Consider the following 18714-nt stretch of genomic DNA (forward strand, 5'->3'; position numbering starts at 1 on the left):
ACAAGCTTCAAAATGAACATACAGTCTCCAAGAAATGTAACTTAAATGTACAGACAACAGATTAAAAGTAAAAGGATGGAAAAGAAATACAATGCAAACACTAATCAAAAGAAAGGTGCTGTGGCTATCACATATTAATATCAGTCAAAGTAGATTTCCAAACAAGAAATATTACCAGAGCTATTAATAAAAGCTCACATTTTATAATGATAAAGGAGACAATTCGTAGACATATAAATCCTAATGATAGCGTTCCAATATACATGAAACAAAAACTGAAAGGGAAAAAAGATAAATTCACAATTGTAATTGGAGGTTTCCATACTCTTCTCAGTAGGAATATAGAAAAATTTCAAAAACTTAACCAACTGCAACTTATAGATATTTATTAAACACTCTACTCCAAAACAGTCAACAGTCAAGGGCTCATAAAATATTCAGCAAGTTAGCCAATATATTCAGGCATTAAATAGTTCTCAATAAACTTAAAAGTACTGAAATCATACAGAGTAGTTCTCTGACCACAGCAGAATTAAATTAGGAATCAATAGCAGAGAGAAATTTGAAAACCTCCAAATATTTGAAAATTAGACAACATACTTCCAAATAACCCAAGAGTTAAAACAAAAAAAAACACCAATCACAATGTAAATTAGAAAACATTTTGAAGTTGATAAAAATGACAACAAAAGAAATAGAAATGAATAATAAAAAGATCAATCTTTTCCCAGTGAATTAGCTTGGCATCTATTCAGAAGACTCAGTATTAGTAAGATATCAATTCCCTCAAATTAATCTATACTTCAACACAATCTCAATCAAAATCCTAGCATTTTTTTGGTAGAAATTGATGAATTGATTCTAAAATGTTATATATGGAATTGCAAAGCAGCCAGAATAGCCAAAGTAATTTTGAAAAAAATAACAGAAGAACAAAGTTGGAAGACTCACGCTACCTAATTTCAAGACTATAAAGCTACAATAAGCAAGAAAGTGCGATATTGACTGACTGTATAATATTAGAACAGAGAGAATCCAGAAATAGACACATTCATAGATGGTCAGTTCATTTTAGCAAAGGTGCCAGGCAACTCACTGGGGAGAAAGTACTCACTTCTACATACAGTGTTGGAACAACTCACATATGTATGCAAAACAATGAACCTTGACACTCATCTTGCACCAAACACAAATATTAACTTGAAATAGATCAGTAATCTAACTGTACAAGTTCTATAAAACTCCTTGAAGAAAACTTATGAGAAAATATTTTGTGATCCTGGCTTAGGACAGACACAGGACAAATCATAAAGGAAAAAAATCATAAATTAGACTTCATCATAATTAAAAATCTCTGAAAGACACAAATAAGAGAATGAAAAGATAAGTTACACATGAAGAAAATAGCTTCAAATATCTGACAAAGGGTTCCTATCTCAAAACATAAAGTTCTCTTAATATAAGAAGAGAATCCAATTTAAAAATGGGCACATTTAATTCACCAAAGATAAATGAATGCCAAATAAACACATGAAAGATGCTCAGTATCATCAGTCATTAGAGATAACTGGGGCAAATTAAAACCAAGTATGATTATACATTTACTATAATGGCTAAAATTTTTAAAAATTATGTAAACAAGCAGTGGCAAGATATGGAGCAACTGGAATTATCACACATTGCTGGTGGGAATGTATAATGGGACAATCACTCTGGAAGAGTTTGGCTGTTTCTTTCAAAGTTAAACATACACTTACATATGATCTAGAAATTCCACTGCTCATTATTTACCCAGAAGTTAAAACACAGACCTATACAAAAACCTGTATGTGAATCCTTATAGCAACTTTATTCATAACTGTCCAAAACTGGAAACAACACAAATGTCCATCAATAGGGAAACAGATAAAGAAACTATAGTTTTCCATAAAATATTGCCTATCATTAAAGAGGAATGAACTACTAATAAACAACAGCATGGATAAGCCTCAAAAACATTATGCTAAGTGAAAGAAGCCAGAAACAAAAGAGTACATATACCATAATTCCATTTATATGACACTCCTAAAACTGCCAAAAATATCGGGGCAGAAATCATTGCCAGGGCTGGGAGTGAGAGAAGGGAAATGACTGTAGAGGGGAATGAGAGAACTTTTGAGGACAACAGAATTGCTCTATGTCCTGATTATAGCGGTGGTTATATGATATACATGTGTCAAAACACACCAAACTATATATTTTAAAGGGTGAATTTTACTGTTTGTAAATTATACATTAATAAACCTAACCTTAAAAAATTATGCAGACTTTTAAAGGCTTTTAATATATATTTCCAAATTGCCCTTCCATTAACTTAATTTCTTCTACTCTCACTGAAGTTACATTCCCACTGGTATTCTACATCTCATCAGCCTCAATGTAATCAGATTATTTCAGACTTTTTCAACTGATAAGTTCTTTAAAAAGGTTGCCTTACTGTTTTGATATGTACGTCTGTTTGTTTTTAGTGATGGTGAAATTTTTTCATCTGTTTCTTGGACAACTGTGTTTCTTCTCTGTTCTGTCTGTTCATTCCTTTTAATCATTGTTTTAAGACCGTATTTGGTGTTTTTATTAAATTTTTTAGAGCTTAATATATATCCTCAAATATGTGTCATAAATATACTTCCGTTTCTCATTTGCCTTTCCTTTTTTCAATTTTTAAAAAAATACACAAGACATCTTAAAATTTGAAATTTCTCAATATTTTCTAAGATATTTTCTTTTGTATTTTTATTCAGAAATTCCTTTCCTCATTTCAGTTAAATATTCAACTATTTTAGTTAAATATTCAGTTAAACTGAAAGTTCAGTTAAATATTCAACTTTTTTTTTGTAATTTTTTATAAACTCAATTTTTTGAACTTTTTAAGTATCTGCTATCTGATCCAGTGGCTACTAGTTACATGTGGTTATTAAAATTTTAATTAATTAAAATTAGGCTTTTTCCCTATAGTTTCTTCTAATTTTATCATTTCAGGTCTTACATTAAAATTTTTAATCCATTTTGGGTTAATTGGTGAGTATAGTATAAGATAAGATTTATGCTAATAGCATACTGTTTTAATTACTCTAGCATTGTAACAGTTTGAAATCAAAGTATGAACAGATTTGTTCTTCTTTCTCAACATTGCTTTAACTGTTCAGGGTCTTTTGTGGTTCCATACAAATTTTAGAATTGTCTATTTTCTATTTCTATGAAAAATGACATTGGAATTTTGATAGGGATTCCAATGAATCTGTAGATTGCTTTGGGTGGTATGGATATCCTAACAATATTAACTCTTCCAATCCATAAACATAGGTCTTGGCAATGATTTTTTTGCAATTTACACCAAAAGCACAGGCAACAAAACCAAAATAAAGATGGAAGACTATATCAAACTAGAAAGATTTACACAGCAAAAAAACCATCAACAAAATGAAAAGGCAACCTATGGAAAGGGAGATAATATTTTCAAACCACTTATTTGATAAGGGGTTAACATCCGAAATATATAAAAACTCATGCAACTCATTAACAACAATTTGAAAAACACAAATAACCCAACTGAAAAATAGGCAAAGGATCTGAATAGATATTTTCCTGAAGGAGACATGCAAATGGACAACAGGCATATGAAAAGGTGCTCAACATTATCGTGTTTCCCTGAAAATAAGACCAAGTCTTATATTAATTTTTGCTCCAAAAGACGCATTAGGGCTTATGTTCAGGGGATGTCATCCTGAAAAATCATGCTAGGGCTTATTTTCCAGTTAGGACTTATTTTGGGGGAAACATGGTATTATCAAGAAAATGAAAATCATAATGAGACACCACCTCACACTTGTTAGGTGGCTATTATCAAGAAGACAAGAGATAAGTGTTGGTGAGGGTGTGGAGAAAGGGAAAACCTGTACACTGTTGGTCGGAATGTAAATTGGCAGTTATCATGGAAAACAATATGGAGGTTCTTCAAAAAAATTAAGAAATAGAACTACCATATGACCCAGTGAACCCACTTCTGATTATATATCCAAATAGCCAGTATATATATATAATATACATACATATATATATATATATATATATATATATATATATATATATTCATGACTGAATAATATTCCACTGAATATATTATTCAGTCATGAAAAAAATAAGTATGTCATGTGCAACAACATGAATGAAGCCAGAGGACATTATGCTAAGTGAAATACACCAGACATAGAAAACATATACTATATGATGTCACTTATATGTGGCATGTGAAAAAGTTAAACTCATAACCAGACTAGAACAGTGGCTGTCAATGGCAGGGAGTGGAGGAAACAGGGAGTTGTCGGTCAAAGGGTACAAACTTTTAGTTAGAAGATGAGTAAGTTCTGTGGATCTAATATACAGCATGGTAACTGTTGTGAATAATGCTGTATACTTCAAATTTGCTGAAATTTGTGAAAGATAGGTCTTAAGTGTTTGCACCATAAACACAACAGAAAAAAAATTAATTAACTATGTGAGGTGATGAATGTATTAATGTGGTTGTGGTAATCACTTTTATAGGTTTTTAGAGCAGTTTTTAGACTCAATTTTAGTTAATTTAGAGCAATTTGGTTAAAACTGGGTGGGAAGTACAATGAGTTCTCATATACCGACTGTCCCCCCCGCCCCCCAAAAATAGTCTCCCCAACTATCAACATCCCACACCACAGGATTACATCTGTTACAGTGAATGAACCTACATTGACACATCATAATCACCCGAAGTCTACAGTTTACATCAGGGTTCACTCCTGGTGTGGAAGAGTCTAAGGGTTTGGACAAATACATGTATAACGATATGTAACCACCACTGTAGTGTCATACAGAACTGCTTCATTTCCCTCAAAATCTTCTGTGCTCCACTTAGTCATCCCTCCCTCTCCTCTAACCCCTGGCAATCACTGAACTTTCTAATGTCTCCATAGTTTTGCCTTTTCTATAATGTTATATAGTTGGAATTATAGATTTTCATTTAGCAATATGCATTATTTAAGGTTCATCCATATCTTTCCATGTTTTGTTCATTTCTTTTTAATATTATTACTATCACCCTGTCAGAATGTACCACAGTTTATTTATCCATTAACCTATTAAAGGACATCTTGGTTGTTTCAAGTTTTGGCAATTACAAAGAAAGCTGCTATAAACATCTATGTGTAGGTTTTTGTGTGAATATAAGTTTTCAACTCCTTTGGGTAAATACCAAGGAGTGTAACTGTTAGATCAAATACTAAATTAAAATATGTTTTGTTTTGTAAGAAACTGCCATACCTTCTTCCAGTGTTCATGCCATCTTGCATTCCAACCAGCAATGATAAGATTTCCTGTTGCTCCACATCCACAACCAGTTTGTTGTATTACCCACATTTCAAATGCTTAATGGCCATATGTGGCAAATGGCTACCATACTGGATATTTCCATTATCACAGAAAGTTCTATTGGAAATGCTGCTTTGTTTAAAACTTAATTGTTTATATAGTAGAAGAGGAGCTAATGTGACAGCTTTTTATTTTTTATTTTTCACTGCATAAATTTATCTCTTCTCAAATTGGATTTTGATGGTTCTTTGTTTAAATGTGTACAGAAGTCCAAATTCCTGTTCAACCACTTCTTAACTATATGCCCATTAACAAATTATTTAACTCCACTGAGTCTCAATTTCCTCATCTTAATTATTTATTAGTTTATGCATTAAATAAGATAAGCAAGGTAAGATAAATCACAACATTCTTCATGTTAAGTCCTCATTAGCAACCTCTTCTGGGTTAGGAGTTTGTTTTTTGAATGTCTCAGTACGGTACTTTGAGGACCTTTACTGAAAGCAAAGCTTAATATTATATTTACCCGATCTGGATTATTGTAACCCAAAAGTAGATTTGCTGCTTTTATATCACCGTGAACATATTCGTGTTCATGTATATATTCCAATACATCCAACTGTGAAAAGAAATACATAAGGTTATACTGATGTCTATTTAGTACTCATGATCAACTTGAATATTTTGAATATAGAATAACATGTATTTTTTCATATTAACAATGACAAAGTGACATATTTCACAATTATTTATTTACCAATCCTAAAATATCACATGTACTGGTTGCTCATCCTGGGGAAAAAAACTGAATAAAATGACCCTCAAACATCAAGTGTTCTGATGGAACCTCTGATGGAAGGAAAATGATTCCACAATGCTCATGCCTATGCTCCTGACAGCCTGGAGGCCAAATCACACTGAACAAAGAGGAAAAATCATGTAAAATCTGAGCTCTAAAGGGAAAGAATCATGAAGCCCACTCAGCAATACCTCACCCAAAGAATAATTGTAAATCGAGTTTTGGGGACCCCAAAGCAAAACAACCTGTCCATGAGCACAGAGAAAGGTATTCCTCCCTGTATAGTAATAGAAAACACCTTAGCTTCATCTTTGAAGCTCCTGAGCCTTGCATGTTACCTACGCCTAGTGTTGAATAAACATTTGCTGGCTGGCTAGACAGATGAATGGACAAATGGGAAAAATTAATGAGTTCTATTTGCCACATCCCAACCTGGCATGAATAGGTTAATCCTATTTGAAATAGAAAAAAATAAAATGGAACTTAGGCAAACCAAACACAAACAAGATAAGACAAATATGTAGTATAAACAAAATGTGTGCACGGGTGCTATTAAGATTTCATTGCTTCTTATTTGGCAAAGTATATATTAGTCATTGCCACACTAATTACTGCCACCATCCCAAACTCATAATAAACACTTTATAATACCCCCATACCATCATGTGTTTAGTATGGAAAATAATATAATTTGCCATAGTTTCCATTGTTATAAATATAATTGACAAAAGAGATGTTATTCTTATAGCAATGCAAGCTTGTTCTGATATGTAAAACAACGCAGTAAGGAAAAAATCAGACTGTAGAACCAAAGCCTAATTGAGTTTGTAGTGCCAAATACAGCACATGCTGTCACTTACAGAGCCCACTGTTATCCATTTCACCAAAATAGCCTCTACTCTCAAAAACTGACATTTTTAGGCAATAATCCCTCATTCTCTGATAATTCCACAAAGGGCAATGATTTGTGTATCATGACAAGTAAATAATCTGAAAATAGAGCCTGTGAAATCGGTCATTCTTTCTTACCATTCGGGTACCTAGCTGCAGGACAGTTGACTTTTTAAAAGTACCACTCTGGTCAGAGATCTTCTGTAAATCTATTCCTAGTCTTTCCATTACCAAAAATCTGTAACTGTAAGAAGGAGATATCAAAAAGAGATCTTAAGACAGCAATGCTTGAAACTTTCTATTTATGAATTGAAACAAGGAAAAATATCCCAAACCTCACCATCTGAACCATTAGAGAATGACTGTACATTGCAGAAAGATATTACTCAATATTACTTTGCAGTTCGTTTTCTAGTAGAAGAGAATGCTGTGCTGAACCACTCACACTTAGATCATGAAAATAGTCTTTCTAAATTAAATAGTCCTGAATTTAGTTCATTTTGACTCCATCACCTTCTCTCCATGTAGCCCTGAACAAATTATTTGTCCATACAGAAATTTTATTTATATTTGTTTTTGACCTTATAAAATCATATTTACTGTCTCTATACATTTATAAACATGGCTTTTGAAAAATGCACGTTTTCCTTTTCTGTTTGGCATCTCCACTCCTTGTTTTCTTCCCTTCACTTACATCCCTACATCAACCTCTATTCTACATCTATCTATGTATTGCACACATAAACATAGACATATAGAAATTTCTGTCCTTGTTTTACAAAAATGTGATCTTTTCTGCATCATACTTTTTTCAACAATATCTCACTGAAATCCTTCCAATTCAACCGGTATAGCTCTAACTGATTTACTTAATGGGCTGCATAATATTACATGATATGGATGTACCCTGATCTACTTAGCTATTCAGTCCCCTATTGGAGCTCTTTACTTGTTATGAGATTATCGTTTGTTTATTTTGCTTTTACTTGTAACATTCAAAGGGCATTTGAGCAAAGCACTGACCCCTGAGCCTATTTTTTTCACCAAGGGGGTAAAAAACGTATCATCTATCCTAAAAGGCTATTATTAAAAGGACAAAATGGATACCTAACAAATGACAGAATTTGTTTTCTTTCAAAAATCACTAGTAATTAATTATTTATGTGATGATTAGCCATATTTGGTGGTTTAAAAGTATTTCAACAAATTCTTGGTTTTGCCTCTCCTCAAGAGATGGAGGTTAATTAATTTTCCTGAGTTTGTGATGTACTTGGTGACTGGCTTCCAGCAAAGAAAATACAGTAGAAATGATGGGATATCACTTCTAAGATTAGATTATAAAAAGACTGTGGCTTTTTTCGTGAATGCCTGCTCTTTTGTGTGTGTGTGTGTACACAGATGCGCTTTCTCCCTCTCGCAGTTACTTGCTCTAGGGGAAACCAGCTGTCACGTCTTTGTAGCACTCAGGCAGCCTATAGAGAGACCTACATGGTGAGAATATGAAGCCTGTCAACAATCACATGAGTGAATTTAGAAGCAGATCTTCCTAAGCCTGACAATAGCCACATAAGTAACCTTAAAGGCAGATCCATCCCCAGTCTAGCCTTGAAATGTTTGCAGCCCAACAGACAGCTAACTATATTTTCATAAGCAGTCCTGAGCTAGAACCATCCAGGTAAGCCAGTTATACATAACTGACCATGGAAACTAAGATAATATTAGTTTATTGTTATATGCAACTACATTTTGGGTAATTTGTTACATAGCAACAGATAACTAATAGACCACATAAGAAACAGTGATAGTACAATATCTGATTATTATAAGAATTCCGTTTTACCTTCTTCCCTTGAATTCAGTGAGACCAGATCCATAAAACAGAGGAATTCCTAAATAATCAAGTTGTTTTAGTTCTATCCATTTCTTGACTGCAAAGACAAATTTAACAGAAAAAAAGATCCATGTTTTTAGAAAGGTATTTCTTACTTTTGCATTGATGCTAAAACGTATTCAGTTAACCTAAATAGAAATTAAGACGTTCCTAAAAATTTTTTTTAAGAACCAAATATATCGAATGGCTTTAAATTCAATGTATCATTATAATTAACACAGAAACATATACATTTTAAAGTAAATGAATTACAACCAAAACAAAAGTAATCATAGTCATAAAATGCATTGATATCATATACACAAGTGTTTCTACTCATGAAAAAAATTAATTCCCTTAATGCTAGTTAAAATTTTAAATATAACATGTTAACCACCAAAGGATCAGGAAAGAGATGGCTTTTTCTTCCTTATTACTTAAAAATCTAAAGCCACGGTAGTTGAAAAAATACAAACTGGGAAGAAAAATCATCTTACTCTGAAATTATGTTATACAGAAATTGTTTTGATTAAATTTAGTTTTGTGCTTGTTTTTTTTTTTTTTTTTTTTTAACTCACATTCACTTAATATAATCAGGTAGCTTATTTAATTTTTCACTTTTCTACCATATATGTTTAATGTTTAAGACAGCTCCACTGATAAACAATCAAGTTTAATGGATTCTATTTGTCACCCTGACAAAGTTTAAGCAGTTAGTAAAGACTACAGTCTTAATGTTTAGAAGGTTTTATTAAGGAAAAGAAAGTTAATTATTGAGGCCAGACTCATCATTCTTTTTCCTAAACATAATGTAAAGGACCTTGACTATAAAGTCATTACTCAAATCAACTTCCTTTAAGCTTTACTTAGTCCATCTATCTCTTATAGTCTTTATAAAATGCTTTTATTCTCCTCAGTGCTGCTCATATTCATTTCACATTCAAACCCTCTGATAGTTGACATCTGATATCCAGCTCCAATTAACTTCCCAGCATTCAAGTTTGTAACATTTTTACCTTATTTTCTAAATCATCTAAATGTTTAATCATTTCCATATATTTTACCCTAATCCATTCTAACATCATTCCTTTTGTTTATAAATATATATCTACCACCTATTTAAATTACTTTTACTTACATCCTTCCTATTCAAACGGTTTTTGGGAAAAAGAAAAAAAAATTAATTTTCCCCTCTTTTACACTTTGAGAAATCTTGGTAGCTTAGATCAACAACACAACGTATTCTGTAAAGCAGCAGAAACAACTTTGACTTGAAATATATAAGCCATTATGTATGTAATATCAAGATTTGTTCATCATCTGTCTTTTTTATATGACAGTTAACTTATCATTTTACAATAACATTTCTAATTGAAAAGAATTTTCCAGAAGGCCAAAAAATACAAAAATATTAACATTCACTTTAGCAAGCACTCATATGACAGTAGCTTGCTTCGCTAATTTTACTTACTACAGTCTTTTTTTGCAGCTCTTTGATAAAATTTAAGTTCTGAAAATAATGGGCCATTTTCTTGATATTCCTATAAAAGAAAAGAACAATTTTATTAGGAAAAAATAATCTTAAAGATGGAGCTGGTATTTCAACTGTGAAATTATGGGTATATATGTGTAATAGATAATAGTACTTGAAACAGTTATTATAAAATATAGGCACCAGATTTCTACTAAAAATCTCAAAAAAAAAAACAAACCCTACTAAATACACTTGAAGAATCTCATTTTAAAATTTAATACATTGTAATGCTCTCTATCTACAATCTTACACATGGAAATAGTCTTTTTATGGAAAGAATTTACTAAAGCACTAAAAATTGTATACTTACATACTCACAGACTCTCAGTGTTTACTGACATGGGTATCAGGGTAGATACACTGCAAACAACCCTTGTGGTTCATTCTACTTGATACCTTTGTTGAGCGTCTACTACATTTTATTCATTGCACTAGGCACAGGGGATACAAACAAAAATAAAACATCATCCCTGTCTTTAAGGACCTTACCATAGACTAGAAAGGGAGGGAGAGGAGGACAGAGGGAAAGAAAGGGAGAGGGAGAAGATGGCTAGGTAAGATGCAAGGATTATAAATGTCAATACAGGAGAAAAATTCTCCAGTTTTCACATTTTAATAATGTGAAAATATACCATAACATTAGGTTTGATAAGTAAAATTATGAAAAGTATGATGAGAAATGTTTTTACAAAAATAAAGCTTAAAAAGTCAAATGTATATGTGAAATACAAATTTAAGAGTAATACTTACCACTTTTATTACATGTCTTGCATCTTTAGCTGGTTTATTTGTAGGGAAAGCTGCAAAACAAAACACAGTGGGGGAAAAGAAAGTTCTTCCCAATTACTGAATGCCTACTATATCCCAGAGACTATACTAAGCACTTTCCATATATTAGTTTATTATATCTTCCCAAGCACTTCTTGTGGTAGGTATCAACTCCATTTTACATAAGATCCTACTAAGGTTTGACAAGTAGAATCATTTACTAAGAAGTAGCAGAATGGGGATTAAAACTCAATTTGTCTGACACCACACTCACACTCTTTATTATAAACAGTATTCAAATATTCAAACACATAAAACCAAAATACTAATCACATAGATCTAAATGTAGGGGAAAATATTTTATAGATGTATAACAGTTAAACCCAACAAATGATGTGTAGTAAAATCCACTGATTCGATTTTAATAAATCAAAATGTATGATAATTCAGAAATGAAAATTGATTCATATTAAGTAGGAAGTTCAAAACAGTTTCTACTTGGCAAAATTCTAAAATAAATCAAGTTAGAATAAGAACAAAGCCTTTTAAAAATTATCTTCTGAGCCTAGCAATCAATTATCCCTACATTAAAGAATACACATCTAATAATATAAGTTCATTTCAATTTCAAATTATCCTACTTCATTTTATTATGTACCATTTGCATTTTAGATACAGTAATACAACTTCTGCAAATCCCACTGTTAAAATTTTAGATCAAACCAATCCTGTCCTCTATATTATCTAAGTGATTAAGATTCTTGTTTTCAAATCTTGACAAGAGAAGTTGACGTGTTGTTTATGTATTGTGAAGTCTAGAATTTTGTTATTTATCTATTCACTCTTCATCCATTTATTCTTTCATTAAACTAACCAGTATTTATTTATCAAGAGGCTAGAATATGCAAGACACTGTGTTAAGCGTTAGGATGATGTTTAAAGGGACGTGAAAGTGAAAAAGATGGAACTAGTATTGAATACAACTGAAAATCAGCCCTTAACAGATTGAGGACAAGATCAAATTCCTCAGGTATATTTTCAGTACATTTATCAAAATGCTGTGTTCTTTTATCACTACTCCTAACATTTTTTCCTTTTCTTTCTCCTAACTCTATCAATTGTTCTTTCCTCTATTACTTCACGTAATAGATGTAAAAAGTATATCACAACTTTACTAAAGCATATAAACTGTACTTTACAGTTGTACACATGTACAATTTTCTTAAATATTCTCCAAATTTTTTGATATCAGCAATGCTATTAGACAATTGAAATTATTACTTCAATTTTAGTGGATATTACATATAAATTCTGAACCAAGCTCTCTTTACAGTAACAAAGAAATTAAACTTATTTATATCAGTTAAAAATCTATTTTCATCTTTATTCATATAAAGCTGCTTCATTTTTACCCATACAGTAGTCCCAAAGGAACTGCAGGAAGACAGGTAAAAACAAAACAAAACAAACAAAAAAACCTCAAGAAGGTACATACAGAAAAAGGAATCCAGTCCTCGTATAGAAGGAGTGAGAAACACCTTTTCTCCCACCCTATGGCAAACTATTTTTACTACTAAGATGTTCAAGGCTGGGTAGAAATAGTCCTGCGCCAACCCTGGTCCATTTAGTACAGTAGCTACTCTAGGTAATGGTCTTTCATTCCTGAGGTTTAAGTTGATAGAAATTTCTTGCTTCCTGTCTAAAAGCAAGTGGCCAATGAAGCAAATAAAACTTTAAGCCAAAAAGAATGTTAAGAAGCATAAAGGGACTAAAGGAAAATGGAGATTTCAACTAGATAAATAACTTATGCTGCCACTGGGGAAAAAGATATCCAATCTGTCCGAAGTCCTACTTTTTGCTGATTTCAATCAGTATATCCCTACCACTTTATAATCTGAATCTTCCTTCCATATTATTTCACATGAACATAATCATGTGTTGACATACACTTGAAACATCCCCACATTTGTCATTTGATAGCTACACAATGTTCTCTATAAGCTTCCAAGTTAGATTATGTTGGAGGGCTTAAATCCAAAATCAATTGACTAGAAAGCTCTTGGAGATGGATGTCAACAAATAAATTGTCCTAGTTACCATAGAGGACTCTTTATAGTAATCAATCAGTTAATTAATGAAACAAGTATTTATTTTCTACTATAAGCCAAGTCACATTCTAGCTATTGAAATTAAATGATCACAGAAAACAGACATGGTATCTGCTTTTATAGTCTAGTGGAGAAATCAGACATCCATCAAATACTCATGCACAAGTCTAAAATTGTAATTATAATAAATGTTAAAGGGAGAGGTAAATGTACTATGAGAAAGTATAATTTAATTTATATAAAAGGGAATGCTTGAGCAAGACCAGTGGAAGAGGTAGTGAAGGGCCAGATTCAAATCTAGTTAATAATTTATGTTTAATGAAAAGTTTTAAAAGCTTGAGGTATATGTGCAAGACAGAAAACACATAACTAGCTTTGCATTCTGAACAGATGACTACACTACAATGTGGAGAACAGACTGAAGGAGAACCAGAGTAGATACTGGCCGATCAGTAAGGATTTAATTTTGATAGATCAGAGGACTATAGCTTGGACTAGAGTGTCAATGGTACTGAAAAATGAATGGATTCCAGTGATTTCAGAAACTGATAGGACTTAGCAATAGAGGCGAAGGGCAGGTTACAGCTGATTGATCTGTTGGGGCACAAGAAGAATGATTACTCACGGTGTTGAAAGTACAGTAGTTTCATATCTTCATTTAAATTTATGACGAGAGGTCAGATGACCTGATAAGGAATGTGTTGTGCACATAGATGATATCTGCCTTTCTGGCATTTCTTTCTATTTATTGGGAGCCTCATCTGATTTTTCCTTTAAGGAACCAAACCTCCCACTATTCACATGAACTAGTAGGGCTGCCTATCACAGTGTATCCTCCCTTACATCCTACAGTTGGGCACGTGACCAACCAAACCTGGGTAATTGGAATATACAAGCCCACCGGCCACGGTAACCAGCTCAGAAATGGCAAAGTGACCCAACTAGGTAAAGAAATCTTACCTAGGATTTGACGTTACATTGCTAAATAACACAAGATCGACCATAAGCTATAAGGATACCAAAACCCTAGAAATAGTAGTGATCATTTTCCCTAACTAAATGGAAAATGAAGTCTGAAAAACAAATCCAACTGAGGAAAGTAGACTTAGGACAGAAAGAGAGAAGGAGCCCTAGTGACATTGCTTAGGCTCTAGATCTACCCATGCTTGAAGCCAGAAAAGCCCTGTACTTCTCAGTTACAAGAGTTAATAAATCCCCCTTTTGCTTAAATCATTTGTGTTTCTAACATTGGCAAACAAAGACTTACACCGAAGGCAACTGGAAAAACTAAAATATGATGGAGTCTGGTAAAGAGAGTCAACAGGTAAACCAAAAACCTTCCTCTATCAAATAAACAGGATTTTGATTAAAATAAATCTTTTTTTTTTTTTTTTTTTTTTATAAATGCAGAGGTGATCTGCTTAAAAAAGAAAAAGAAAAGGAAGCCCAAAACAAGAGAAATCTAAAAACCAGAGGGAGATGTACATGAGCCCTGAGGTTCCAGGCCATGCTGCGGGCCAAGTATTAGGAAAACTACATGTCTCCTGATAATTATCCGAAAGCTGCCTTCAGGAATTTAGGTTCAAATTTACACCACAGTGTGGTACAGGAACTCAAAACCAATGATAAGTCACAGCACCTGGCAGAGGCCAAAAACAAATCTCCTTGAAGGGACACAATGGATACACAAGATTACCAAAGATGAAGCATGGCTAAAGATAAGTTAATGATCCATAACCACAAAACAAGAGAGAAAACAAACAAAAGGCAATAAACCCCAAGAAATTCAGACATCCCATATAAATCAAATATCTGCTTAAAATAACACACAAAAGTACCAATAACATAAGAAATAATGCAAAGTGCTATATGAAGACAAGAGAACAAATTGGTTGTAATTTGAAAAGCATCAGAGATTTAAGAGTGTGACGAAGAAAAGGGAATACATTAGAACTCCAAGAGGCAATCTGGGAGTAAGTTTCAGTTTGAAAAAGCCAAATACTGGAAACTACCCAAATATCTATCTTCAGTAGAATGTTTTACAAATTGTATTAAAGTCATACTACAGAATACATTGCAGCAAAGAAAATGAATGAAATGCCAATACTGTGGCAATATAGATATATCTTAAAAGACATACTATGAAGTGAAAGAAACCGCATAAAACAGAATGCATACTTATGATTCTATTTCTATAAAGTTTAAAACCCACAAACTTAAAGTATATTAGTTTAAGGATATATATATATATGTACAACTATAATGAAAAACAGTAAAATAAAAACCATAAATAGTCTAGACAGTGTTGTTACTACTACAAGGGAGAGAAGAGGTGTTAGAGCTTTTGGAGTACTGGTTATTTTATGATATATGCTTGACTGGAATGGGGATTGTGAGTATTTTGTTCTGAGTTACACTTTTTTGATAAACTATATGTTTATGTAGTATGTATGTTCCTATGTATAAATATATGTAATACATATACAACCATTAATATTTAAAACCTAATAAATAAACAAAATAGTAGATTAGACTAAGCTACAAAGAGAACTAAAGAATCAGATTGGATCTAAGGAAATACAGAATTCAGCAAACACAGATCAAGAGAAATAAAATACGAAGATAAGATTATGAAACACTCATGTGACAGAAAAACTACTTTCTAACAAAAATTCCACAATTTGAGAATAGAAAGAATGGAGGACAGACAGTTTTGAATAATGTCTGATAACTTTCTAATATTTTTATGTCATGAATCCTCAGATTTAAGAATCATAAGTCCCGGGCAAGATAAGTAATAAATCTGTACTTGAGCCTAACATATTCAAACTGTAGAAAATAAAAGACAAAGTTCTAACAAGCAACTCGACAGAAGAAAATAGCCTACATACAAAAGGTAGATGAAGTGACAACAGACTTCATCATCAAGGGAAAAATAAACAATGGAATAACATCATCTCCATATGCTGCGAGAAAATAATTATCAATCTAGAATAAGAAGCACTGAAAATAATGACAAAAATAATGTACAAGATAGGACTATGGTAATTACAGTTAAAGTGTTATAACGCCCACATATGAATCCAGGGGCAAAGGAGAGATGCTATTACTTTCAGAGCCATTAAATCAAGAAGGTGTGTTGAAAGTTTACAGGTAACCACTAAAATAATAGATATAAAATTCATAACTTCAAAATCAGTTAAAAAAAAATAAAAATTTAATCTAATAGTAAACAGGAAAACACAATTTAAAAAAGACATAAAAGGCAGACTAAAATAGAAAATACGATTATAGAAATAAAATACCCGAGTATATCAATTTTTAGACACACATTTTTTTGTATTTTAATTTCTCTGAAATGTAAATGCACCTTATAACTAAAGACATCTTCCAGTCGCTGCTGACCACAAAGCAGTGATGACAGTCACTGCCTATGCAGGTACAAACTCAGACCCACATGTCTGTCTTCACTTCAGTTGCATAATGTACATTGCTGGTAGTATTACATGTTAAGTTTAATTGTCATTTACAATGATTTGTGTAAGTACAAAAATTAATTAATTAACCAGTCCAAACACAGGAGTGGGCATAAATTATACATCAGTGAAAAAAACATTCACTAAAATATGACTGCAACAACTGAGCGTTCAATGAGTTCTATCTGTAAAACTATTTTTAGGGTACTGTGTCACAGTTTAATGGGCAGTATTAGGTATTAGATATAAAGCAGGTCTTTAACATAAACACGAAATAAATGATTCAAGAGAAAGATAATTATGAACTTTTAAGCATCTAATGGAGACTCAACGTATGTATATAAAATTGTGATGTATCTTATAATCAATGACATTTTAGACTTGAAAAAATGACAATAATCATAATATGAGATTACGTTTACCAGCTAAGGGAAGAAACTATATCATTGTTGAAAAAAATAAATAAATGTATACGATTTATGAGACAGAACTAAAGCCTAGTGGTGCTGAGAAATAAAATAAAAATAAGCTAATTAGCCAAAACTAGATGAGAGAAGGTCAGAATATGTATTTTTAAAATTATGTAAATCTCAAAATTATATAACGAATTATTAGTTAGTCCAACCTAATCATAAAAGGAATGATTCAACAGAACGACAAAAATTATGAAGTTGAAAGCATCTGATAATGTATGTTAAAAATGTATAAATCAAAATCCAGCAGAATTACAAAAAAAAAAAGTGACAAATATTGTGGAAGATTTTAATACAACTCCATAACACACAGGCAAGTAAAAATAAATTAAAAAGAAAAAAACACAATTAATAGTTTTTAACTAAACGCCACATTAAAAAATAACAAAATAAAGAACATACATTCTTTTCCAACTAACATAAAACATTTTTTAAGCTTCTCATGTTTTCATCAAATATCAAAGAGTAAGGATTATTAAAGCTACATTCTGTGAACATAATACCTGGACCCTAGAAAGAAGAAATCTCAATGGAAATTGGAAAATACATAGGGCTGAATAATATTGAAAATATCATATTGAAACTAATTAGGATACAGTTAAAGTGCATATTTATTACTTGTTTTCCAGATAGAATGTAAGTTTTACAAAGGCAAAAATATTTGTTTTATTTAGATATGTCCCAAGCACCAAGAAGAGAGCCTAGTAGGCATTCATTATATATTTGATGAATAATTTAATGAATAAAATATTCCCCCGAGGTGGAATATATAACATTAAAATTATTTTAACAAAACTGAGGAATAGCCAAGATAGTGACACAGGAGGCTCCTGAGCTCCCCTCCACCTAAAGATGTATCAAATGTACAGCACCACACAGAGCGATTCCCTCAGAAAGATTCTGAACCTAGCTGATCGCATCAGGCAAATGAAAAAATACACATATGGTAAGGGATACTGACTGTTATCCTCACCTTTGCGACACAGATAGGTCTTGGCACACCCTCAAGTACTGGGTTTTAGTAATAACAAAGAAGGCAGCTTGTACAGTCACAAAAGTTTGACCGACAATTAGGAGTTTTGGCCAGGCTGACTAATGAGGTTCATTTTCTACACGGGAAAACTGTCAGTTCTGGGAAAGGTGGCTATTTTAGCTAATACGCAGACACCAACAAAGAGAGTCAAGGAAAATGAAGAAATAATAAAATATGTCCCAAACAAAAGAAGATAAATCTCCAGAAACTGATCTTTATAAAAAAGAGATAAGTGATTTAGTTGATCGTTCAAAATAATGGTCATAAAGAAGATCAACGATGTTAGGAGAGCAATGCATGAACAAAGTGAGATTTCAAAGAGATAAAAAAAATTTACAAATCACCAAATAGAAATAATATAACTGAAGAATACAATAACTGAA

The 18714-nt window shown here is 32.1% G+C and overlaps 1 protein-coding gene across 4 annotated transcripts in view; it reads right to left on the reverse strand.

Annotated features, from left to right (window-relative positions):
* The window catches only part of VRK2 (VRK serine/threonine kinase 2), a 96519-nt gene that overhangs the window by 55206 nt on the left and 22599 nt on the right, over positions 1 to 18714 (reverse strand). For all 4 annotated transcript variants that reach the window (XM_074332005.2, XM_074332006.2, XM_019717191.3 and 1 more), the window contains exons 3-7: positions 11224 to 11273; positions 10411 to 10480; positions 8910 to 8997; positions 7208 to 7313; positions 5906 to 5998 (exon numbers count right to left, since the gene is read on the reverse strand). In XM_074332005.2, coding sequence (XP_074188106.2) covers positions 5906 to 5998; positions 7208 to 7313; positions 8910 to 8997; positions 10411 to 10480; positions 11224 to 11273 — 407 coding nt within the window. The remainder of the gene's footprint in view (positions 1 to 5905; positions 5999 to 7207; positions 7314 to 8909; positions 8998 to 10410; positions 10481 to 11223; positions 11274 to 18714) is intronic.

The sequence above is a fragment of the Rhinolophus sinicus genome, chromosome 2, assembly GCF_057876585.1.
Source record: "Rhinolophus sinicus isolate RSI-liver-muscle chromosome 2, RSI-T2T, whole genome shotgun sequence".
Lineage (NCBI taxonomy): Eukaryota > Metazoa > Chordata > Mammalia > Chiroptera > Rhinolophidae > Rhinolophus > Rhinolophus sinicus.